The 25,449-nt window shown below is 38.3% G+C and overlaps 5 protein-coding genes across 5 annotated transcripts; 3 read left to right on the top strand and 2 right to left on the bottom strand.

The window, feature by feature from the left end:
* Positions 1-288: 288 nt before the first annotated feature.
* On the top strand, positions 289-2,318 carry LOC133856853 (11S globulin seed storage protein Jug r 4-like). The gene is made up of 4 exons (XM_062291893.1): positions 289-583; positions 671-933; positions 1,040-1,600; positions 1,881-2,318. The coding sequence occupies exons 1-4, from the start codon at positions 289-291 to the stop codon at positions 2,316-2,318; spliced, it is 1,557 nt and encodes a 518-aa protein (XP_062147877.1).
* Positions 2,319-11,106: 8,788 nt separating this feature from the next.
* On the bottom strand, positions 11,107-13,118 carry LOC133856854 (11S globulin seed storage protein Jug r 4-like). The gene is made up of 4 exons (XM_062291894.1): positions 12,824-13,118; positions 12,470-12,732; positions 11,793-12,359; positions 11,107-11,544 (listed from the first exon to the last, which is right to left on the bottom strand). Exons 1-4 carry the CDS (start codon positions 13,116-13,118, stop codon positions 11,107-11,109), a joined length of 1,563 nt encoding a protein of 520 aa, XP_062147878.1.
* A 2,610-nt stretch (positions 13,119-15,728) lies between these two features.
* LOC133858114 (uncharacterized) lies at positions 15,729-17,799 on the top strand. Its single transcript, XM_062293561.1, has 2 exons — positions 15,729-16,035; positions 17,309-17,799. Exons 1-2 carry the CDS (start codon positions 15,839-15,841, stop codon positions 17,628-17,630), a joined length of 519 nt encoding a protein of 172 aa, XP_062149545.1. The 5' UTR covers positions 15,729-15,838; the 3' UTR covers positions 17,631-17,799.
* A 445-nt stretch (positions 17,800-18,244) lies between these two features.
* On the bottom strand, positions 18,245-20,113 carry LOC133858115 (11S globulin seed storage protein 2-like). Its single transcript, XM_062293562.1, has 4 exons — positions 19,819-20,113; positions 19,250-19,548; positions 18,708-19,130; positions 18,245-18,625 (listed from the first exon to the last, which is right to left on the bottom strand). The coding sequence occupies exons 1-4, from the start codon at positions 20,111-20,113 to the stop codon at positions 18,245-18,247; spliced, it is 1,398 nt and encodes a 465-aa protein (XP_062149546.1).
* Positions 20,114-22,251: 2,138 nt separating this feature from the next.
* LOC133856855 (uncharacterized) lies at positions 22,252-22,755 on the top strand. The gene has a single exon (XM_062291895.1). The coding sequence runs from the start codon at positions 22,252-22,254 to the stop codon at positions 22,753-22,755; it is 504 nt and encodes a 167-aa protein (XP_062147879.1).
* The last annotated feature ends 2,694 nt before the right edge of the window (positions 22,756-25,449 follow it).

Here is a 25,449-nt window from a genome sequence, read left to right on the forward strand (position 1 = left end):
GAAACGAATCAAATTTATAAAAGCTCTGTTCGTGATGAAGACATGCAGTTCATGGGTGTTTGTTTCTTTCTCTGAAGATTCATGAAGCAGAGAGCCACCTGCGCGCCCTAACAAACATCACGAGGTACGTGTAAGAAATTAGGGTTGGGAAGCCATGCAAAGTGAAGAATGGCAAAAGATTCCCGACGCACTATCTCATACGTGTCCCTCACCCACACCAACATATTCCTATAAATTCTGGCATCCCCCAGTCGCCACTTCACATCAGAACCAAATTAAACAACAGCCATGGCCAAGCTTACCTTGGTCTCTTTTTCTCTGTGCCTTCTTGTGCTCTTCAATGGCTGCCTAGCTCAAAGGCGGCAGCAACAACGACAGTTTGGCGAGTGCCGGCTCGACAGGCTAGATGCCCTTGAACCCACTAACCGCGTTGAGGCTGAAGCCGGCGTGATCGAGTCTTGGGACCACAACGACCAGCAATTCCAGTGCGCTGGGGTGGCCGTCATCCGGCGTACCATTGAGCCCAACGGCCTTCTCTTGCCTCAATACAGCAATGCTCCAGAACTCGTATACATTGAAAGAGGTGAAAATTAAGAACTAGCTAGCTGGCTCGATCTTGTTGCAAATTCATTCTATTACACGTACAACTACTAACTTTTTTTGAGTACAGGTAGGGGAATCAGCGGCATCCTGTTTCCTGGCTGTCCTGAAACATTTGAAGAACCTCAACAACAATCTCAACAGGGACAGGGACAGAGCCGCAGGTCTCAACAAGACCGGCATCAGAAGATTCGACACTTCCAAGAGGGGGACATCATCGCATTGCCGGCTGGAGTAGCCCATTGGTGCTACAACGACGGGGATTCCCCAGTTGTCGCAGTCTCTCTCCTTCACACCAACAACAATGACAACCAGCTTGACGAGAACCCTAGAGTAAGAAACTCACGCTCCCTAGCTCGCGCGCGAAATTACTATATATATACATGCATGTATACAATATATTGTATGTATTAATTGTATTCTTTGTATGTGGGTTTAGCACTTCTACCTCGCTGGTAACCCAGAGGACGAGCATCAGCGACAGGGTCACCAGCAATACGAGCAGCACCGCCGCCAACAACAACGTCGCCGACAGCACCGTGGCGAGCGTGGTGGGGAAGACGAACGACAGAGGGGCCAAGGAAACAACGTATTCAGTGGCTTCGATGCCGAGTTTTTGGCGGACGCCTTCAACGTGGATGTTGAGACGGCCAGAAAGCTTCAGAGCAATCAGGACAACAGGAGGAACATAGTGAGAGTGGAAGGCAAGCTTCAGATGGTCAGGCCACATGGTTCACGTGAGGAATGGCAGCGAGAGGAGAGGCAAGAGAGGCAAAGAGAGCAAGAGCGGGAACGCCAGCGTCGCCAGGGAGGACGTGGACGTGATGAGAATGGCCTTGAGGAGACAATTTGCTCTTTGAGGCTCACCGAGAACATCGGTGACCGTTCACGAGCCGACATTTACACTGAACAAGCCGGTCGCATCAACACCGCGAACAGCCTTACCTTCCCAGTCCTTCGCTGGCTCCAACTCAGTGCTGAGAGAGGCGATCTAGAAAGGGTACGTTCGTAAGAGGGAAAAATGCTGCACAAAATATACTTTTTCTTCTTCTTCTTTTTTTTTTTTTTTTCTTTTTTTTTTTTTATAAATATTTTTATAACTAATACACAGCCTAATGGATCGTGGTAGGATGTGCAAGAGAAATGTTGCACAAACTTCATCAATTACTATTTATGTCCCATCTGTTTTATTTTAAACAAACAAAATAAATAAAAATAAAAAATCAAATTTTAATCAGATGATATGCATATATAAAGCACTATACATCTTGTGCATGCAGGATGGTCTTTATGTACCGCACTGGAACCTGAATGCCCACAGTTTGGTGTACGCCCTAAGGGGTCGTGCCCAGGTTCAGGTGGTCGACGACAACGGTCAGACCGTTTTCGACGATGAGCTTAGACAGGGTCAGCTCTTGACCATCCCACAGAACTTCGCTGTTGCGAAACGGGCGAGCAATGAGGGTTTCGAGTGGGTGGCCTTCAAGACCAATGACAACGCCATGGTTAGCCCTCTTGCGGGACGAACCTCGGCCATTCGGGCCTTGCCGGACGAAGTCGTTGCCAATGCTTTCCAGATTTCTCGAGAGGAAGCCAGAAGGCTGAAATATAACAGGCAGGAGACAACTCTAGCTCGCTCAAGCAGATCTTCCTCTGAGAGGAGGAGGAGGTCAGAATCTGAGAGGGGATCTTCCTCTGAGAGGAGGGCTGAAGCATAATTGAAAAAGATCGAATGCGATGTAATGTCATGCATGCGGCACGTAGCTTTGTTTTCTGGCTGCTAGGCTCTTAAGCTAGATAATAAAAGGTCTTTTCCATGGCCCTTTCTGTATTAATAATCTATGTTTTGAAGAGTTTCCACCCAAGTAAATTACTACTACGTGTACCTATGTGAGCTAGTAAATTAATAAAAGTACTGTATGGTTTCTCATCTATGTATGTTGCTTTATTTATATAAACGTTTTGTAAATGCGATTTGAATTTAATTACTCATTCACTATTCACTTTTTAATTTTGAAAATTTTAATTTTAAAATTTAGATATCTTGAGTTTTCATTATTTGTAATAAACCATTGGATTTGTTTTTTTTTTACATGTGAGTCATAAATATTTAATAGTTAATTTTTTAAAAAAATTGTTAGAGTTATATATATATATATATATATATATATATATATATATATGAAAGTAAGTAACTAATGACACTCTTTCTCTCTCTCTCAAAAAAGAGAAAAAAAAAAAAAAAAAAAAAACTCAATCATATATTATTCATTACCTCGCATGAAAATAAGATTAAGTTTCAATGAATTCCAAAATCAAAATGAGAAACTGTGCATAAAACCTTTCTCATTTGAACTGGTAAAACACACGTACACTTTAACTAAGACAAACGTACCTTGAAACGAACTCTAAAATTCAAGCTTCAGGCTTTAATTGGCTGGAGATTACGACTCATGAAGTAGAGGTCTCAAATTCAAGCTCCAGGCCTCAATTGGCTGGAGATTACGACTCATGAAGTAGAGGTCATTAGTTCGAAACCCCCCTCTCCCTCCCCCTCTTGTGTGAACATGTCAAAAAAAATAAATAAAATAAATAAATAAATAAAAAAAGAAGAAGAAGAGGAAAGAAAGAAAGAAAGAAACTCAAACATCACACTCCATGAGTTTTCTACATCCATATTTGTGTGAGTGTGAAACACTAAATATTCAAAAATCAGCTCTTATTACACAAAATATTCAAACGCCCACAATCTGAGCAAAAATGGCAGTAACTAACACATAAATCCCAGTTTCAATTACAGAGAGTATTCAAACACCCACAATCTGAACAAAAATAACAGTAACTAACACATAATCCTAGTTGTTAACGAACAGTACGTAATAGTATTCGATTTTGTAGTAGGTTAAGTATGAAATTCAAGCACTTACACTTGGTGGGATTTTCAGGCTCTCCCGAATACTTCACCTACAATACATACAACATTTGAAACTATATCAAATCAAATAAACAAAATACAATTCATATGCAGCACATAAGCTTGTACACGAATAATGAATATGATATTGATGGTCCACTGTACCAGACCCTCCATTCAGGATCCATGGGTGCCCTGCATTTTACAAACAAGAAGGCAGAGTTCAGCACTTAAGTAATGAAAAACTAAAAGAAGTCCATAAATTACAAACAAGGAATCAAAGTAAAACCATGCACTCCTAGAAATATAATTTTTTTCAAGTTATCAGGCCACTACAGCATTTGAATTTCACAAGTGCAGCGCCAATAAAGCCATGAGAGATTATTTGTAAAATGGCCCCATTGAGGCCCATTAGTTTTCGGAACAGAACAAAAATATCAAAAGCAAACCTTAAATTTCTGCTTGGCTCCTTCAAAAATACTGAAAAGGAGAATATATATATATATATATATATATATATATATATATATATATTCTTCAATACCTTTGACAAACTATTCTGTCAAATTTGGCCCTCATCACAAAATTGGGTTGGAAACTTCACAATAACTCCGATAATCTTTGGGTTCAGCAACTCCAAAAAAATTATATCAGCTATGACAATTTATTATCAGCTCCAGATCCCCCTTCATCATCTTGGCTATGAAAAGGTATTCAGAAATGCAAACATTTTCTTATTTCTGGAGCTTGCTTAAGAGTCTCAACATCTTCGCATGTTCCTATTTGGACTACAGCCTGTATTCCAACAATTCCTTCTTTTCGACCTTCTCCGAAGTTTCCGAATAATAGGAATCTCTCATCTCTTTTTGTCTCAGATTTGATTTTGCAGAGGACTACACGATGGGATATGCACATTATTTCACAATCAATTTTTTGATCCTATCTCTATTAGAGCAATATCACAAATTTGTATCTCTACTGTTCTAAGCCAAGCTTCTTATGGACTCATTCTTGCTTAGGTTGTTTTACAACAAATTAAGCATATCTTGCCATCTTGGGTACTAATTTATCTCCTCCAACTCTTCCCTTGTGAAAAGCTATTTGGAAGCTGAATTTAAATGATCGCTTGAGGCTATTCTTATGAAAAATTGCATGGAACATTCTACCTACTAAAGCTCGACTACAGTCTATCATTCCATCAATGGCATCCGATCTCTCTTGTCCTCTTTGTAAGACAGATGTAGATTCATTGGAACATTTATTCTTCAACTATGTTTTTGCAAGAGTAGTTTGGCGCAATTCCTCCTGGCCAATTGATTCCACATCTCTGCCTTTTTCTAATATGATAGATTGGATAAAAGTTTTAATATCACCTGGCACTTCCCTTTCTATTCCAAAACAGGATCATCATCGCTTCCAAATCTTTGCAGCGGTCTCTTGTGATTTCCTTTGGTTCTATCGTAATAAGGCTTTTCATGATGGTGTTTCTTTTGATGCTCTCCAGATTTTCAGAAATGTTAACAAGATCTATCAACATTATTCCATGGCCTGGACTCGGTTATCGACTCCTTTGATAGAAAAATTGATTCATCCACCTGATGACTGGTTCAAGGTCAACTTTGATACAGCTATTCGTGAAGACTTCTCAATCCAAGCTGCTGTTTGTCGGAATCATAAAGGCCAAATTCTTGACATGGTTTCTCAGATTAATTTTCCCTGCTCTCCGAATCTGGGTGAAGCATTAGCTGCCCATTTGGCTATCTTGTTAGCGTCCTCCTTACGTCTCAAGAAATTTATCCTTGAGGGTGACTCCCAAACTGTTATTTTAGCTCTACAACAACCAACTCTTTTATAGGATTGGCGTATCTCAAATACTATATATGAATCTATTGATTCTATCCCTGCTGATTCTTCATGGTCAACCCGGAAGGCTAACAGAAGTATAAACTTCTGTGCTCATTATGCAGCACATTGGGCCGCAGCCAAGTTTATTCCTGGCAGCATTCCCACCTATCTGTCTCCTATTTCCTCCATTCCAATTTTTAGTGGGAATGATCCACCTTAGGCTTGTTACTCTTCTCATAAGTCATAGCTTTAGCTTTAGTTTTACTTATGTTTAAACTCTAGCTAGCTATGTTTCTTTAAGGTTTCTGTGTGTATTTGTTTTGGCTCTAGCTTTTGCTACAGCTTTGTTTGTTTTCAACTTATCTATAAAAATAAAAAAAAATAAAAAATAAAAAAACTATTATGTAGCCTATTGTTGCGGTCTTGCCTGCCATAACATAATTTATTTGTTTCCCACAGCCAACAAATTAAACTCAACAATCAATTTTTTTGGATCAAGATTCCTTCAAATTTCCTTTGACATTTGAGATTTCAAATTGTTAAATCCCAACCCTCCTTTACATCTAAAGCTTAATGTGATAGGTATCCAGATGAAATAAATGCTAAAATAAGCCAAAATAAACACACAAAAATAGAGACAAAAATGCCCTTCACCATCTCCGGTTGAACACCAACCGGAGGCAACCGAACCCGGCGCAACCCAGGTGGAAGCCTCACCACCACGTGGCCGATCCGGCCCCCGACCCGACCCAGACCTTCGCAATCATTGTGGACATTGCAACAGGGGTCCCGGGAGCTTCAGAATGTGATAGGTATCCAGATGAAATAAATGCTAAAATAATCCAAAATAAACACACAAAAAAAGAGACAAAAATGCCCTTCACCATCTCTGGTTGAACACCAACCGGAGACAACCGAACCCAGCACAACCCAGGTGGAAGCCGCTCCACCACGTGGCTGATCCGGCCCCCGACCCGACCCAGACCTTAGCAATCATTGTGGACCTTGGTGCAGGGGTCCCAGGAGAGGACGATGCTCGGGGCTCGCGATCCATTGCCGTTGGCTGAGTCCTGTCGGCTGAAGTCTCAGTCAGCAAGATTAGGATCTCACCGACTGGGACTTCAGCTGGCAGATCCAACCGGGATGGATTAGGATCACGTCGATCAGGACTTGGGGGCGTACAGCGCTTGTCGGAGGCCCAAGGTCGAGGTCAGGGTCGGCGATGTGGTGGTCTGCGACGACAACATGGTGGTATGCGCCGGGCGTGCGTGGGTTTTCCAGCGTCTTGTATTGGATTTTGTTCTACATTTAAGAGGGAAGGGCCTCTGAAGGGCATTTTCGTCTCTATGTTTGTGAGTATGTTTTGGATTATTTTAGAATTTATTTCATGTGGACAGCTGGTACGTTATAAATTGTTAGATGTAAAGGATGATTAGGATTTAAGAATTTGAGAATCTTAAATGTCAACAGAAATTTAAGGGGATCCTAATCCCAATTTTTTTTATTGTGTTCCACACTCAAATCCACGTCATCGATCCTAGTATCATGGCCACCCACTCCAGTTCTTCTTCTTCCTCTGTCACTAGACTCGACAGTCGCTACCAACAACACCATTACCTCTGTCGTGAACATATTATGCTGCCTTTGTTATTTGGTGTTTATAAGATCATATTATTCTCAGTGCTCTTCTCTCCACTCTTTCTGATAACATGTTGGCCCATGTAGCTAGTTTGTGTTGCATCATACATCGCCTTGCAGGGCCGGCTCGATAAATTTTGAGGCCTAAGGCGACAAGTTTAAGTGAGGTCATTTTTTTATATTTAAATATTAGTTAAATTAAATTTATTTTAATATTTATATTATATATATATATTTTTAATATGTCAATTAGAGCACTTTCTTCTATTTGTAAAATGTATTTTAAAACTTTTTTTAATAACTTATTAGATATAGAATAACTTATCACTTGATTCAAAGACATAAAATAATAAGATTTAAATAAAAATAAAGAGAAAAATGAAAATAAGTTATATAAAGATTGGTGTGTATTCTAGAACATAATGCGAAAAAAATTGTTGGACATTGAAGACTCACCGTTGGTGTAGTTCTATCTATTATACATAACTCAAACAATCAGACTTTATGCACTTTGAAATTTTTTTATATTTTTCTAAATATTCAATTCAAATAAAAAATGTTGGAAAAAAATTTATGCACATTGGACTAATTTCATGAATGTAAAAATTGAGCTTTTAAAAAAAGTAAATAAGTTAAACTTTTCAAGAATTTATGGATTTTTTTTTTTTCCTGAATGTGAATAATGAGATTCTCAATTTGTAATTACTTTTTCCATGATTGAGAGCATTAGTTAAAAACTATTTATTAATTTTTTCCTTCATTAGAGTCTAAAATTTGTTTTGAAAATAATTTTATTGTACAATTATTAAGTGCAGGACTTAATTAAAGAGTATTTTATTAACTTTTTTTTTTTTTGATAAGAGTATTTTATTAACTTTTTACCATATTAGATTCTTAAAATGCTTTTTTAAACTTTAATTCTTTTAAAAAATAATATAAATTTATTGTATAATTATTAGTTTAGGGCTTAATTAGGTGACTGCCTAAGTCGCCAACGGCTTGAGCCACCCATGCTGTCATGTTCCCCCAATCAAATAGTCGATTACAATTTACCTGGAACATCTTCATTCCCAAATCAAAGAAAACCTAATCCAAATCCTAACAAACCTTGATGCCCAATTCGACACAGAAAGTAAATATCAATCGTTCAACTTCACCTGTCCTATCAATTCCAAATCCTTAAATTGAAAGCCAAACAATTAAAGAAAAGAGAAATCAGAAATGAAACGTACCGTCCTCAGCATCCTCCTCTTCCTCATCACGTACTGTACGTCCACCTGCGACTCGATATCCAAGAACTAGGACCCGAGCCACCTCTTAGCCCAGTGCTTCTGCCCCCCCGGCTCCACCACCGTAATCATCGTCGTCGTCATCCCCCTCCACCAAGTGTCAATGAAGTCCGATCGCCACTTCCGGCTTGTCATTCCTCTCTCTTTCTCTTCCTCCTCCTCCTCCTTTCCTTCATTGAAGAGCGGAACGCAAATCTAACCAGAATATATAATAAAACCTGATCTTTCTCTTACCTTTGGAGAGAGATTTCAACTCAGACAGAAAAAAGTTAGGGCGAAAATGTAAAGGAGTATAGACGGAGGTTGGAGCCTTGGTATATTGGTGGGAAATTTTCGTCAGAGTGCCAAAGACTCCGCGTAGAAATTTTTGTTAAGTATTTATACTTCGAGGAATGCTAGAGTATTTTCTAGCGTTCTCCTGAAATAACATAGATATAATTTTTTTGATTAAAAAATTGCATCTATGCCTTCTAAAAAGACAGATGTAATTTTTTAATTACATATATGCCATTCCAGGAGAATATCAAGAGATGCTCTAGCATTTCTCTTATACTTTTAGCGAGAACGCTAAGATATTTTATACTTTTACTAACGATATTAACGGTCTTCACTAATAGTCTTATTAATGTCCATTGAAACTACCAATTACGTTAACGCTCTTCTCAAACTATTAAAACATCTCAATGTCCTCTCTAAGACCAATAAAAATACAAAAATAAACATAAAATATTTTCAATAAGATAAAAATGTCTTTATAAATTCGAAAAAAAAATTAAAAATTAAAAAAAATTAAAAATTTAATTTATTATATTTTTTTTAAAAAAAAAAGGAAAAGGACCCGTTTTTATTTTTTTTTGTATAACTTTTTGTTATATTAGATTTTTTTTAATTTTTTTTTAAAAGTTAATTATTTTATGAATGGTATTTTGGTCATTAGGAGGGACATTGACATTTTTTGATAGTTTAGGGAGCCGGGGGTGATTGACACAATAAATAGTTGAGGGGAGGAGAAAATTGACAATATAATGGTAGTTTGAGGAGGTTATGTATACTTTTCTCAAAATTTTAATAATTTTATGAATGATGTTTTTGTCATTAGGGAGATATTGACTTGTTTTGGTAGTTTAGGGAGGGATATTGACACAATTGATAGTTTGGAGTGGAAACATTGGCAATGAGGCGGTAATTTGAGGGGGTTATGTGTATTTTTTTTTTAATTGTATTTGTTCTCGTGGTATTACATTGAGCGTTGACATGGATGCTGATATATTAAATGAGATATGCCCCCAAATCGTTAACTTTAATATGACAGTAAATTAAGGGAATTACCTATTTGAAACATAAGTAAGACCTAAATAACTTATTCTTGAAATTAGAAATCGAAGGATTAAATTCAAAACCGATTAAAGGTCCGTTTGGGTTTGCGATTTCAAAAAGTTCGATTTTAAAATGTACGATTTAAAAAAGTAATTTTTAAAAACTCAGTTAAGGGTTTGACAAAATCGTAGTTTGACCTTTAAAATCGCAAATTAGCCTTTTAAAATACTGCGTTTTCAAAAAAGCATCACATTACCTGCGATTTGAATAAACACTTTTCTGCATTTTCAAATCGCAATTTTTTAAAAACGCAGTTTTCAAACGGTTCATTTTCTGCGATTTGGTTTAAAATCACATTTTTTCTCTACGAAATCGCAATCCAAACGCACCCTAAAACTTAGAAGTTAAATATGATTTTTTTTTTTCCAAAATCTTTCTTATAGGATCCGGTAGGGGTAGTCATCATTTTCATATTCTATTTCTATTTTAAATTAACGTTTTTAGTTGTATTCTCATTTCTCAGGTTCTCTTCAGAATTAGTACGTACAGATCGACTAGTTTGTCATTTAAGATGATCGATTTCATATCTACGCAGTTCATATTAATTTATAAGAAACCACTTTACAATAATTTTACTTTTAGAATCGTGTTCACAAACCTAGCTCTTACAAACTTATTTTTACTACTAATTTTGAAAAATTTGTTAAATAACTACTTATCTTAAACTTTTAAGTTAATTACTTACCAAAAAAAAAAAAAGCTTAGGTTAATAAAATATAATAAATTTATTTATAACCTTAAACCTTATAATTTTGTAAATGGAACTGCTGGAGATTATTGAATTTTATTTTCATGTGAGGTAATGAGTAATATTTGTTCCTTTCTGGGCTCCTTTTTTTTTTTTTTTTTTTTTTTTCCTGAGTGTCATTAGTTATTTACTTTCATATTTGCGTGACATATATATATATATATGTGGTTAGATCAGCTTGTGATATATTTATTGCCTTTATCTATAGATTGGAAATCGTCAAAACAGGCTATTAATGCTGAAGTTTCTCATATCAATTATCAATATAAGAAGTAATGTTAGGTCTCTCTCAACTACTTTTGAAATGATCATTGGTTTGAGATTAAAATGACAATTTAAAATGATGATTAATTGGTTTTGAGATGATACATTAATAAATTGTCTTCAAGAAATTTATTGCGAATAATAAAAAACTTAAGACATCTAAATTCTAAAATTAAAAATTAAAAAGTGAATGAGTGAATCCTTTAAAAAAAAAAAAAAAAAAAAAAGGGTAGAAGAGAAAACATATAAATAAAGCAACATATATAAATGAGAAACCATACAGTACTTTTATTAATATACTAGCTCACAAAGGTACACGTAGTAGTTATTTACTTGGGTAGAAACTCTTCAAAACATAGATTATTAATACGTACAGAAAACAAAACTACGTGCCGCATGCATGACATTACATCGCATTCGATCTTTTTCAATTATGCTTCAGCCCTCCTCTCAGAGGAAGATCCCCTCTCAGATTCTGACCTCCTCCTCCTCTCAGAGGAAGACCTACTTGAGCGAGCCAGAGTTGTCTCCTGCCTGTTATATTTCAGCCTTCTGGCTTCCTCTCGAGAAATCTGGAAAGCATTGGCGACGACTTCGTCCGGCAAGGCCCGGATGGCCGAGGTTCGTCCCGCAAGAGGACTAACCATAGCGTTGTCGTTGGTCTTGAAGGCCACCCACTCGAAACCCTCATTGCTCGCCCGTTTCGCAACCGCGAAGTTCTGTGGGATGGTCAAGAGCTGACCCTGTCTAAGCTCATCGTCGAACACGGTCTGACCGTTGTCGTCGACCACCTGAACCTGGGCACGACCCCTTAGGGCGTACACCAAACTGTGGGCATTCAGGTTCCAGTGCGGTACATAAAGACCATCCTGCATGCACAAGATATATAGTGCTTTATATATACATATATATCATCTGATTAAAAATTGATTTTTTGTTTTTATTTTTTATTTTTTTTTGTTTAAAATAAAACAGATAGGACATGAATAGTAATTGATGAAGTTTGTGCAACATTTTTCTCGCACATCCTGCCACGATCCATTAGGCTGTGCATCAGTTGTAAAAATATTTATAAAAAAAGTAGTTTGTCCATGCAACATTTTTCCCTCTTGCGTACCCTTTCTAGATCTCCTCTCTCAGCACTGAGTTGGAGCCAGCGGAGAACTGGGAAGGTAAGGCCGTTCGCGGTGTTGATGCGACCGGCTTGTTCAGTGTAAATGTCGGCGCGTGAACGGTCACCGATGTTCTCGGTGAGCCTCAAAGAGCAAATTGTCTCCTCAAGGCCATTCTCATCACGTCCACGTCCACGTCCTCCCTGGCGACGCTGGCGTTCCCGCTCTTGCTCTCTTTGCCTCTCTTGCCTCTCCTCTCGCTGCCATTCCTCACGTGACCTTTGTGGCCTGACCACCTGAAGCTCGCCTTCCACTCTCACTATGTTCCTCCTGTTGTCCTGATTGCTCTGAAGCCTTCTGGCCGTCTCAACATCCACGTTGAAGGCGTCAGCCAAAAACTCGGCATCGAAGCCACTGAATACGTTGTTTCCTTCGCCCCTCTGTCGTTCGCCTTCCTCACCACGCTCGCCATGGCGCTGTTGGCGACGTTGTTGTTGGCGGCGGTGCTGCTCGTATTGCTGGTGACCCTGTCGCTGATGCTCGTCCTCTGGGTTACCAGCGAGGTAGAAGTGCTAAACCCACATACAAAGAATACAATAATTAAATACATACAATATATTATATACATGCAAGTATATATATTGTAATTTCACGAGCGAGCTAGGGAGCGTGAGTTTCTTACTCTAGGGTTCTCGTCAAGCTGGTTGTCATTGTTGTTGGTGTGAAGGAGAGAGACTGCGACAACTGGGGAATCCCCGTCGTTGTAGCACCAATGGGCTACTCCAGCCGGCAATGCGATGATGTCTCCCTCTCGGAAGTGTCGAATCTTCTGATGCCGGTCTTGTTGAGACCTGCGGCTCTTTCCCTGCCCCTGTTGAGATTGTTGTTGAGGTTCTTCAAATGTTTCAGGACAGCCAGGAAACAGGATCCCGCTGATTCCCCTACCTGTACTCAAAAAAAGTTAGTAGTTGTACGTGTAATAGAATGAATTTGCAACAAGATCGAGCTAGCTAGCTAGCTAGTTCGTAATTTTCACCTCTTTCAATGTATACGAGTTCTGGAGCATTGCTGTATTGAGGCAAGAGAAGGCCGTTGGGCTCAATGGTACGCCGGATGACGGCCACCCCAGCGCACTGGAATTGCTGGTCGTTGTGGTCCCAAGACTCGATCACGCCGGCTTCAGCCTCAACGCGGTTAGTGGGTTCAAGGGCATCGAGCCTGTCGAGCCGGCACTCGCCAAACTGTCGTTGTTGCTGCCGCCTTTGAGCTAGGCAGCCATTGAAGAGCACAAGAAGGCACAGAGAAAAAGAGACCAAGGTAAGCTTGGCCATGGCTGTTGTTTAATTTGGTTCTGACGTGAAGTGGCGACTGGGGGATGCCGGAATTTATAGGAGAGTGAGGGAGTGGGTGAGGGCCGACACGTATGAGATAGTGCGTCGGGAATCTTTTGCCATTCTTCACTTTGTATGGCTTCCCAACTCTAATATCTTACACGTACCTCATGAACGTTTGTTTGGGCGCGCAGGTGGCACTCTGCTTCATGAATCTTCAGAGAAACAATCGAACACCCATGAACTGCATGTCTTCATCACGAACAGAGCTTTTATAAATTTGATTCTTTTCCGTGATTTTCAGGTCTATCATCATCAATTAATGACCCCGCACTCGGACAGGAATATATTTGTGTATATCATGATCATCATGAAGGTCTATCATCATCAATTAATAGAGAAGAACTATTTAACAATTCTCATTAGATTTTATAGCAATATTCAACTGTGTATATGATATCACGTTTTAAGTACTGACCTAGCTAGCAATATGAATGATATAAATTTTATTGTCACATATGCATGAAATGGGTACTATATCTTTTACAACAATTTTATTAGAAATTGAAGTGACAATTTGCTTACATACTGTATAGTAAAAGTTGCAGTTGTAGTAAAAGATGATTAAGGGATATTATAGCTTCCACCACAATTTTATTTACAAGTTGACCTGGTAGTTCATAATTAGTGAAATATTTATATATATATGACTTCCAACTTAATTAATTGGGGGTTGAGTTGTACATCAATTACCATATACTCTTAATCATTTTACCAGATAAATGCTATTTTGCATCTCCCAACCTAGTTAGTTGACGAATCAAGTTCAATCTATCCTTCAATCAATCTTAATTAAAAATGAAAAACAAAATTTAAGTGTGGATTGAGTATGCCATGTCAACTAAGTATGTTTGGAGAATACAAAATATCATTTATCTTTCAACAATTGTTCCATCAATTTATATATATATAAAAGAAAATTATCTAATATTTTATTAATTATAATCTAGCTGTCACGTTAATTTATATATATAGGAAAATGTTATTTACACATCATGGGTACAACAGGAGTACAACAGCCCCTCACATGAGAGTGAGCCCCACACACTGGGACCCACCCTATGTGAGGGGCTGTCATGATCTTGATGTGTAAAGAACAAGCCCCATGTGTATATATATATATATATATAATATCCTAACGACACTCTACTAAGAGAAAAGTTATACTCGCTTTGCCCACTAGGACTCATATGAGCCCATTTTTCAAGGAGATGGGTTCTTGGGTGGAGTCCAACGAAGCCGGAATCAAATTAACACGTTCATTTTTTGACAAGATGCTTGAAGCTGGCTGAACCATGGGCTGATTTTGGTGAAGTGTAGACCCAAATGAAGATGCGGCCTAAACTTTGAATGAGATATACGTACCCAGTGGCCCAAAGTCAAACTAATTAATCAATGGGAAACTAGTGGCCGGCCTCGCTACATTAACGATTTTGCGCCTTTAAGTTATTAAATAGAAGATATTTTTTCATATAGTCTTCTTATTATTATTTTGGGGTTATGATGGCACAAGCCGCACAAAATTCTAGCATGGTATCTATAGGCATGCTTGCTTACGCTTACGGATCATAATTATTTATAATTATTTGTTTGAATTTAAAAGAATTTAAGCAGTTGATTGTTATAGACTATTTATGAGATCAACTTGACCGGATAAGTAGTTGGATAACCCAATTTTTATTTGGTCAGGTGAATTCTATAAGTAATCTCTAACAATCACCTATCCGAATTCTATCAAATTTGAACAAAAATAATTGTAAAAAATCTTAATCCTTTGCTTACCGAAGGGCTCTTGGAATGGTGTTCCACCCAAAGTCATGGGGTGGTTGCTGCCACCTTCGTTCTTATCGCATTATTCTCAATAGTTTGGCCCTTCATTAAAAAAAAAATAATAAAAAAAAAAGTTTTGGTGTAAAAAAAAAAAAGAACGGGTTTTTCTAAAGATAAATGAGGGAATAGTTATTTCTTATTTATTTTAAATGAATAGTAATTTTCATAAAAATATTTATTAAAAAAAAAAAAAAAACCCAACCAATTAACATATAGCTATTCCATTTTTAAGTCTATTCCTTATTCGTACCAAACAGGCAAACATGCCCCAAGGCCACCCCTCTTCTTTTTTCTTTTTTTAATTTTCTTTTTTAAAATTTTATTATTTTTAATCATTTTTTAAAGATTTCAATTTTTAACTTTTAATTTTTTTTATGTAGTGCCACGTGTCAACTTCAGCGGTTGACACGTGGCGAGACGTTAAAATTCAGACGAAAAATCTAATAGAGGTACCAAATGAGTTTTTACCCTTAATTCAAGTACCACTTATGATACAAAACAAAACTGAAGTACTAAATTTAATATCACGTAAAATTCAAGTAATAATAAGATATTTAACCCTAAAATTTAATCTCATCCATTTAAAAAAAAAGAAAAGAAGAAGGAATCCATTTTATTGCTGGAGGGCTACAGCCTACAGACCCGTTTGAAAAAGGATTGAAAAAGTGGGGTACAGGTCAGTGTTAAAAGGTGTGGAGGGATTTGGTTGTCGAATTAAATTAAAAAACAGAAATAGGACAGCTTCAGTTACCGAGGTACACTGACTGGTCTGACTATCAAGCATTTTGAAACTGAAGATAGCAAAAATCTCAAAACCCCAGTTCTAGAAAATGAAAGCTCAAGCGCAGTTAGTTCAACAGGGAAGGTTGAGAAAGATGGGGAGGCTTAATTATCTGCCCACTCGACTCCTCCTTCTTCTCCTTCTTTCTAGCTTTGCAACTTCAGAAGCGGCAACAACAATAAGAGCAGCTCATAATGGAAGGCCTGGCTTTCTCTTCACAAGAACCAGAGGAAGATGCACTCCACAGTAAGATCTCTCTCTCTCTCTCTCTCTCTCTCTCTCTCTCTCTCTCTCTCTGTGTACACCTTTATATGTACGCATCTGTATACGCAGGTAAATACATATATATGATATACTTGAGCATCTGTATATGGAGGTCACCAATTTGAAATTTTCAGCAAATTTTAGAGAAAAAGCAGAATTTGCTCCATCGAGCTCTCCAAAATTTCCTCAAAATGGGTTATGTCAGAAACCCTCAACAATTTTGACCCCCAAAATCCTTGAGCCATTTATTTTTTTTATCATTTTCTTTCATTCTCCCGCTTCTTCCATCTCTTCCGGCGCCCCTTTTCCTTTCCTTTTCGTTTTCCTTTTCCTGTGACCCACCGGTGATGACGGTGCCTTGGAGAGGGGTCCTTCACTTTCGGCGACGACGAGGGCTTGTTCGTTGGTGCTGCGGGGCTGTTGGGACTTGGCTGGGAGAGGTTGTCGTTCCCCTCGCAGACCAGTTGCTATAAGCCCGAGATTGCAGACAAGAAACCAGGAAGAAAGGGCTTCGGACAACCTTATCTTGCAAGCATCATCCATTGGGCAACACGTGTCTTAGTTCTTATTGGGAAATGCTAGGAATACAACTAGTGCACAAGTTGTGCACTACCCCAAGACACATTGGAGTAGTGCATAAGTTGTGGACCAATGTGTCTGGGACCTGGGGGCAGTGCACTGGTCGTGCATCAATCATTGCCCGTTCTTATTTCAGTATTCCCAAAAACAGTATCTCTATGATATCTGCAATCTTCCAGATTATTCTGAGGAGATTAGGGGCGTGGATTGAGGCTGAGTATTGTAGTGGGTCAGTTAGGGTGTTGATTCATGTTTTCCTGTTTGGATTCTGAGAAAGATGGGTTTGTTCGTGATGAAGTGGATTGGGAATGAGATTAAGAGGGAGACGCAGTTAAAGTGGTTGGTCTCAAAATCAATAAAAAATAATATTTAGTTAAAATAGAGAAAATTTAGATAAAATCAAAAGTGATAGATAAAATCATAGAAGTGGATTTTTGAACTAAAATTTAGAGAAAATTTGGAAAGCTTGATAGAGATGCTCTTAGAAGACAAGAAGAAAAAGAACATATTTAGAAGACATTTTTCCAGATACCCAGAAAGGGGTTTCTTGAAATAAATAGTAAAAAAAGAAAAGAAATAGATAGAACTCTGAAACTTGGACCAAAACGAGTCAATGGCGCCGAGTGGGCTCAGATCTGACTCGGTTTGGTTATGGTGGTGTGGATGACCATTGCAGATTCTGGAGCGTGGGGAGCGAGGCGTGGCCGAGGATGGTCCCACAGACATCAACGGTGTCAAAGGTGTTTGGATCGAGGGCGAGTGAACGGTACAGATCTGATCTGACTTTGTTGGAAGCAACGGCGAGGAATGACGAGGACAACGTTTTCCGTAGGCTACTAAAGCAGGCAAGTGCGGCCCTGCTCAACTCATATGCTAGAAAGGGGTTTCCTTACTCAGCTTGGGAGGTTAAGACTTTGGTAATACAAGCTTTGGTCTCTCAGGAAGCTGCAGCTCTTCAAGCCAAAGGGTTCTCTGTTGCTAATGAGGCTTGTAACTAGCGGGACATGATTCCGTAATTTTGCTGTGCAATACAAACCTTTACTTTTATGTATGTTTATGGCCTAGCTAGTGGAAGCAACTGAACATTTTTGCTACTAGTTGTTCTCAGCACACATAGGCTTCAAGCTTCATTATCGGTAATGTTATGAAAAGCCTCTTGCTTTCTTACTTTCTCCCTTACCTGATGGTGCAAGTGATTGAAGGTCCTGTTAAATTTGGGTGCTCATTTTTTCAATGAAATTTGAATGTGTGTTGGAATGTTTATCCAGTCGCAACAGATAAGAAAGCCAATTAAGTAATCTCTGCAGTTGCATGAGCTTGAACAAGAGACATTGCCCTGTTTTTTTTGGCACACCGGCCACGAAAGCTCTGGATTTTGGACAAATTTCCCAACACAAGTTTAAAGGAGAAAAAACGGCCACTTTTATTCATTATACTAAAGGATGCACTCGTGCATATTTTTACACTCAGACTATACTAATTAGGTTTCCTGAACATGTTCAAAATCCTTCTCCATTCTACAAGAAGGACTACTGCATAGTGGTGGCCTAAGTAGTAGTAGTAGTAGTAGTTGTGCTAGTAGTAATACACACGAAAGTTACAAAAACCTCCTTTACGAGGAGGTCCGGCTAGAGGATAGAACTAGACTTTGTCGGCCTCTGTTGTACTTCAATTGTTGAGCTTCTTCAGGGGACATCCGGAATGAGTTCGTGATGACTTCTATGGGCATGGCTCGGATAACCGAGGTGTAGCCGGCCAGGGGGCTCTTCATTGGCTGGCCGGACGTCTTGATCGCCACGTACTCGAAGCCATTGCTTCCGGCCCTTTTCATGGCCACATAAAATTGAGGGATCACAAAAACGTCTCCGCGGCTAACCCTCTCATCAAACACGTTGTTCCCGTTGTCGTCTGAAATCTGAACATGGGCCTCACCCCTTGTTACATAGACAACTCTATGGTTGTTCATGGCCCAGTTTGGCGTGAACAATGCGTTCTACAAAATAGGCAATGTATAACAGTATAAGTACTCTTGTTTTCAGAATCGGAAAAGAAGTAGTCAGAAGAGATTGAATTACCGGAAAAAGATGGCCTTTCTCTGCGCTCATGTCCAGGTGTCGAAGGATTGGAAGTTTGTGTTGGTTCACAATATTTACTCTTCCGGCTTGCCTAGAGACAATATCGGACTCGCTGCGGGTGTCCATGTTGTGTCTAATTCTTGTAGTGCAAACAGTTTCTTCCAACCCATTTACCCGTCTTTGCCCTTCTTCTTCTTCTTCGTCTTCGTCAGCTCTAACAATGTGGCGCATTTCATCTTGGCACTTGACCAGGAGTCCGCGCTCATCATTCTCCTGCATTCTCCTCACGATTTCGACCGGAATGTTATAGGCCTCAGCCAGCAGTTCGGCACTGAATCCGCTAAATATGTTCTGGAAGTTATGGCTATCTCTTTGTTGTCCGCGGTGCCCTTGCCTGGGCTCCCCACCGGCAAGCAAAAATGACTGTTGGACAAAAAACTAGTTAGCTATACAAAAAAAAAAAAGAAAAAAAAAAAGCAAAAGGACATGCAGGAAGATATTTATTATGTATGTGATAGCTAGTGGTGAGGTGTAATGGCTACCCTAAATTGCTGGTCAAGCTGGTTGGCATGGTTGTTGAGGTCCATGACAGCAAAGGCAACAAGCTCTTGATTGCCATCATTGTAGCACCAATGGGCCGCACCAGCTGGAATGGCAAGGATGTCACCCCGACGAATCCTGTGAACCCTCTGATGTTGGTCTGTTCTCCTGCTCTCTCTTTGTTGCTCTCCTTGGCCTCCCAGCCTTCCTTGACTTCCCCGTCGGCTTCTTAAATCCTCAGATGTCTGGGACTCATAAGTCTCTGCGCATCCTGGGTAGGTTAGGCCCATTAACCCTTCGCCTGTTACAACATTGATTTAACACGTTAGAAGGTTTGATTTGTGGTGCATGCAACAGCTACTGAAAAATAATATTATGGAATTCATAAATAAATATAAAGCGAAATAAATAAAGACAAAAACTTACTAGATTCAGTCTTGAATAAAACCCAAAAGACCACAAATCTCTAAAATCAAATCTTCTAATATATTTTTAGAGCTACATCAAATGCAGTGCATTTTTTTCTAAAAAAGAAAAAGAAAAAGAAAAGGAAAACACTGGTGTCTCAAACCTCGTTCAATGTAAACCAGCATAGGGGCTGGCTGGTAGTTAGGCTGAGACTGTGAATTAGGTTGCAGAGTGTGTCTTATCGCGGCGACTCCAGCGCATTGGAACTCGTCCTCATTTGTGTCCCACACCTCAGTCACACCCCCCTCCGACACCAGCCGCCGGGATGGCTCCACAGTCCTTAGTCTCCGTATCCGGCATTGCTGAGCCGACCTACTGCAGGTACTGGGGTTCTTTTCCCCGGCAGCCCCATAAACTAGCAGAGCGAGCACTAGTCCTAGTATAATCTTGGAAGCCATGGATAAGCTAGCACACAAAAGAAGCAGAGCTAGGGATGGTGAAAATGGTCGGGCCTTGGAGCACATTTTATAGCGTGGATCGGAGGATTTGAAAGGTAGTGAAAAGGTAGCAAGCTGGGTGGCAGTTAATTAAGGTCTGTTTGTTGGTTTTGCATGAAGATCGATCGTGTCCTTTTTCTAGACTAACTCGCGCCACTTTGCACTAGGTACACAACTGGGTTGTTGAGAGAATCCTAGACGTGGTCGTGCAAGAGGTGTTGGGCTAGAGGCTTTGCATGATACCGACCATTTGTCATGGTTTTTCTTCAGAGTGTCAGCTAGCAGAACTTCAAAAGAAATTAATAGATATAATAAAAGAAGAAGGAAAAGAAAAAGAAAAAAAGAAAAGAAAAGAGTAATAGCAAAAGGCCGGACAAATTCGTGTAGGTAAAGAGTCTGTTAAAGGGTGGATGGAAGTTATAGGTCACGTTTAATTTGATTTATTTAATTATACGGATCATATTCTTCAATCCTAACGGTTAATTTTGTGTTGAATTTACAAATTGTGTAAAAAATTACTAATCTTTATGTTATTTGTGAGGTTTGAGTTGTGTCAAGGCATGAATGTAACACTATATAGATTAATCATAATCCGATCTATTTAATTAAATAGGTCAAAACTCTCAATCTTAATTCTTTAATTTTTTGTTGAGTCAGTATGAGATTTATATAAAAAATTGACAGCCTTAATATAACTATTATCACCTAAGCAGTGGTGCCTAAGAAATGGTGGTGGCCTCGTGGGTGAATAGTTTGGACACACTGGGCTATGAGCCCAATATCGAAGGTGAAAATTATGACCCTTGATGCCCCAAAATCAAAATAATGGGCTTTCGATACAATATATAAGCAGCCTTCTATTGTGCAATGGGTGTGAATGGTCATGGACATATTCATTCAAATGGTTAGCTTATAAGGGATTTATGGTAAAAATAATAGTACGTTTAGCAACAGATTTTTATTATTATTAAATATTTCTGGTACTGTAATTTTTATTATAATCTTCTTATCAATTTGTGTGGCAGTCCACATTTAATGAAAATGAGTACTACATGGACTACTACGCGACAGTTCACATTTTAATAATTGACATGGCAAGTGTCCCGCGTACTGTCACGACAATTTGTAAATATGATAGATGTTATGAGGACTACCATGTGACATTCCACATGTTAGTGGTCGGCTTGGTTGATATGTTAAGGGTCATGCATACGAGCTATTACGTCAGTTACTAAGGAAATTACAATAAAGAGTTTGGCTTTTCACCAATGCAAAAAACATTGGAGATTCTCATGTGCAAGAATAAATGGTGGAGACTCTGGAGATTACCTTAAAAAAAAAAAAACATAGCTAGATTTTTTCCACAATCTTGCAATCTCCATCGTTTTATTTTTGCATAAGAGTGCTCTAATGATTTTTTCACTGAAAGGAAGCCAAACTCAATAGGAAAAGGTATAATATCACTAACATCACACTTTTTGCTTTGCCATTTTATATATCTTGAGGCTACTAGATTTTTTTTTTTTGTCCAAAAGGGAATTCTTGATTGGACAGTCACTTGACCATTAATACCGTAGAATTCATATCCAAAGGGTTTCGTTTTTGAGGCAGAAAACAGATCGGATGATTCTAAGATAGAAAAGGATCTCTTGCTTTATGCATATGATTTTTATGATACTTTGATAAGGAATAGTCACCATTTGTTGCTTCCTACTTTAACTAGCTCGAACGCAACCGCGTAGAATCTTTGAGACAGTGCCATTGCACTCACTTATATGCCGCCACGCACTACTAGTTGGTAGGGCAAACATCAAAATCAGAACAAAAGGCATCTCAAGTTCAGAACAAAGCCAATCCATAAAACAAGTTGAGAGTCTTGTTGCTTGTCACCCACTACTTTATTTATTAGTTTTTCTTTACATCAAGACTTTCAGCGTAAGAACTAAGCGAGTCTTTACAATTGCACCAAGCGAATACGAATCAAGTAATATGGAAAAATAATACACACCCAACGTTATAAAAGCGTCATTTTAAACACAACCTTCAACCCCTGCGCACCTCTCTTTTCTCTCTTTGATCACAAGCACTTCGTTCGTGGCATGTCTTGCCTACCTCTGAAGCTTCCGCCAGCTAGAACGGTGTGGAAGAGCCTCACCTCCAAATTACAGAGCAAGCTACACAAGCTCCAGAGGTCTAAAGCCATCAAGAAACCTCGAAATCGGCTCAAGAAAACCATCGGCGGCAGTGTTTGGCCCTCCCTCTTTGCCGGGCAACGTTTCAAACGTAAGAAACGGCTTGCGATCCATTCATACCGCCAACAGTACCTTTTTGAGAAAAAAACTGCATCTGTGTACGTAGATAAGCTCTTCAAAGAGCCTGCGCCGGTGGAACAATGTCCACCAAGAACGAAGAGTAGTATCAAGCTCCTCGATCAGCAGGCAGGCGGCAGCTTAGCTGAAAAGCCTTTATCAGCGGATGATATGTGGGAGTCACTGGCGTTGGCCTCACCTCTAATGCGTGGAGTAGACGAAAGAGCAGATGAGTTCATTGCCAGATTCAGGGCTGAAATGGAGGTTCAGGAGACATTGGCATGTAACTTGTAGTGAATGTGTGCCTAATAATATTGTTTATCTTTGTTTTCTTTTTGGTCGTGTATATATACAGTTCATGGAGAACCCATTATTCGTCACAGCATCACAAGTCTTGCGACGAGTGTATGAATAAATTAACTCCAAGGGGCTCCCCTTGTGGTTTAAGCTTACGCTTTTTAGGGATATTACTTCTCTTTTGAGGTTAACTATTCGGGCGAAGTTCACATTTTAAAGGCTCAATATCTCTAGTGGCGTGAGATATAGGATTGCAGATTAGTTTGGTGAATTCAAACTGGACCTCTGCGCTTGGTAACTACCACTTTATGTGGAATAGTCCAATGTACTGCCTACTATATAGATAAAACTGGAAAATCATGATTTTAATATATTTTGGGGAGTAATCAAATAAAAATTAGATATAGTAATCTATAACAATTCCTAAGCCTATTGGGCTACCCAAATTCCGCTGGAAGTCCAAGACACGTCACAAGTCTTCCAATATCTGACCTAACCGGATACATGCAATACTTATACAACTGAAAAACTTGGCCCAACGGCCCATTAATCATAACACACGCTGACATCGCTATGTAGCACGTGTCTTTTATTTTATGAAGTTCTTGTTGTTTGTTTGTTTGTTTGTGTTTCAGTGTCGTATTAGGGAGTCCAAGTCCTGCTTTGATTAGGTTTTGTTTTGTAACAATTAAGTTGGTAGATCGAGCATTATATAAAGGTTTGATGTATATATACCGGGTGAAAATGCGGTTTTCACTTTTAGATATTTGCATCTGTAATATAATTATTTGTTACATAATTTGTGATTATCAGTCATAGATGATCATTATCTCATAGAGTAATTAAGATTTAGATTACCAAAGAAAAAAAAAATGTAATAAGGTATGACTTTGAGATGATAGTGAAAAAAACCTAACATAACTTAAAGATCCTAAACTTACCAAATTTAAAATAACGTCGTTTTAATTAATTTAATTATGAGAAATGATTCTTTACCACCTAAATATACAACTTTTTACCACTTTGTCTATGTGGCAAGGTGGTCCCCCACTTTATTTTATTTTTTAAAAATAAAAAAACTCTAAAGTTAGTAGGGGACCACCTTGCCACATAGACAAGGTGGTGAAAAGTTGTATATTTAGGTGGTAGTGAATCATTACTCTTTAATTATATATATATATATATATATATATATATATAAAGAGAACGCAAATATGGCTATTAACTGCATCCGCATTCTTTAAAATCGCTATCCACACCTACATATGCAAATATTGGTTTTTGCTAATCGCATCCGCATATATTGATAGCGGATAGCGGTTAGATGTGAATAGCAGATGTAGACAATTATTATCTGCCTACATTTTCACCTATAGATGTATAGATGGCTTTTAGTCATGATAAATAATGTTGTTGGTTGTAATACTAGTTTGTCAAATTCCTAGTACTTGGTCCAATTTGCGGTTTTGGGAAGTGCTGCATGTCTTGCATCATCTTGACGTAAACATTTTAAATCATCCAATATTTATTTTGTGATGCAGGAGGAAATCGGACACAACTATAGAATTAATTAGTCTATAATGTGGCGATGTGATTGGTTTAATTAAAGCAAGAAATGGAAGGGTCAACTACTCAAGAAGGAAAGAAGAAACCTTTGACAATTGTAATTTAAAAGATATTCTCTACCGAGTTGTCAACATCCATCAAGAGAAAGACCAAGAAGGAAAGAAGAGACTATCGACAAATCTCTTGATTCATCTTTTAAAGAATTCTCATATTTATATTTACATTGTCGTCAAGTAATATTATAGTTATTATTTTTTTTCCCTAAATATGGTCATTCTTTGGCACCAAGTATTTTCCATTAATTTGGAGATATTCTTTGGTACCAAGTATTTCCATAATATGCTTATTTGTATTTATTCAAGTCTTAGGAGATTTTTTTAGGGTTTTGCTATTTTTGGTAAAATCCTAGAGGTCGAATTTTCAGCTATATTAGTCCGGCTTGTGGGCGTTTTTCTGACAGATTATTGTTATTGATTAATTATCAAAATTCAGAGTTTTCTCTCTGTTTTTGGGTGATTTTATTGTTTCTTCCTTGCAAATTACTTGTTGATTAGCCTACAGAATAATCGCTATTCTGTTCCGGCGTCATTTTGCTTATACGGTGGCACTTGTAGTTGCATTTAAGTTTAGGGAGAATTATCGGAAGTGTTAAAATATTGATTAGGTGATTAAATTTTTCTTTTTTTATCATATTAAGCTTTTGGGATAAGTAATCATTTAAGATGGTATCAAAATCAAAGGTCTTGAGTTTAAATCTTGACTCTGTTATTTATCTCCATTTCAATTAAATATTCCACGTGTGTTAAAAAGGTAGTTTGAGCCCACACGTAAGGGGGAGTGTTAAAATATTTGATTAAATGATTAAATTTACCTATTTTTATCATCTTAAACTTTTGGAGATAAGTTGTGATTTAACATGGCATCAAAGTCAAAGGTTTTGAATTCGAATTTAAGGAAGAAAAAGAGATCAACCTTGTATTCCCTTAATTGGTACTCGACCCTGAAAAATTTAAATGCTCTTTATTATTTGCATCATCTTTCAGATCGAGTTTAAAACACCAAAGGAAGTGGAAATCAGATCGATCCGAATTACACAAAATCGTGGTATGACAGAGGTGCAAACGG

Source organism: Alnus glutinosa, chromosome 14 (assembly GCF_958979055.1).
Source record: "Alnus glutinosa chromosome 14, dhAlnGlut1.1, whole genome shotgun sequence".
Taxonomy (NCBI): domain Eukaryota; kingdom Viridiplantae; phylum Streptophyta; class Magnoliopsida; order Fagales; family Betulaceae; genus Alnus; species Alnus glutinosa.

Bases quoted from the DNA above. Each gene is read 5' to 3' on its own strand.
- LOC133856854 (XM_062291894.1), bottom strand. From the start codon at position 13,118: ATGGCCAAGCTTACCTTGGTCTCTTTTTCTCTGTGCCTTCTTGTGCTC. The intron at 12,360-12,469 runs GTAAGAAACTCA...ATGTGGGTTTAG, and splicing joins AGCTTGACGAGAACCCTAGA to CACTTCTACCTCGCTGGTAA. The intron at 11,545-11,792 runs GTACGCAAGAGG...TTGTGCATGCAG, and splicing joins AGAGAGGAGATCTAGAAAGG to GATGGTCTTTATGTACCGCA.
- LOC133856855 (XM_062291895.1), top strand. From the start codon at position 22,252: ATGTCTTGCCTACCTCTGAAGCTTCCGCCAGCTAGAACGGTGTGGAAG.
- LOC133858115 (XM_062293562.1), bottom strand. From the start codon at position 20,113: ATGGCTTCCAAGATTATACTAGGACTAGTGCTCGCTCTGCTAGTTTAT. The intron at 19,549-19,818 runs GTTTGAGACACC...ATGTTGTAACAG, and splicing joins GCTGGTTTACATTGAACGAG to GCGAAGGGTTAATGGGCCTA. The intron at 18,626-18,707 runs GTAATTCAATCT...CCTATTTTGTAG, and splicing joins AGAAAGGCCATCTTTTTCCG to AACGCATTGTTCACGCCAAA.
- LOC133856853 (XM_062291893.1), top strand. From the start codon at position 289: ATGGCCAAGCTTACCTTGGTCTCTTTTTCTCTGTGCCTTCTTGTGCTC. The intron at 584-670 runs GTGAAAATTAAG...TTTTGAGTACAG, and splicing joins ACTCGTATACATTGAAAGAG to GTAGGGGAATCAGCGGCATC. The intron at 934-1,039 runs GTAAGAAACTCA...ATGTGGGTTTAG, and splicing joins AGCTTGACGAGAACCCTAGA to CACTTCTACCTCGCTGGTAA.
- LOC133858114 (XM_062293561.1), top strand. From the start codon at position 15,839: ATGAAAGCTCAAGCGCAGTTAGTTCAACAGGGAAGGTTGAGAAAGATG. The intron at 16,036-17,308 runs GTAAGATCTCTC...TGACCATTGCAG, and splicing joins AGAGGAAGATGCACTCCACA to ATTCTGGAGCGTGGGGAGCG.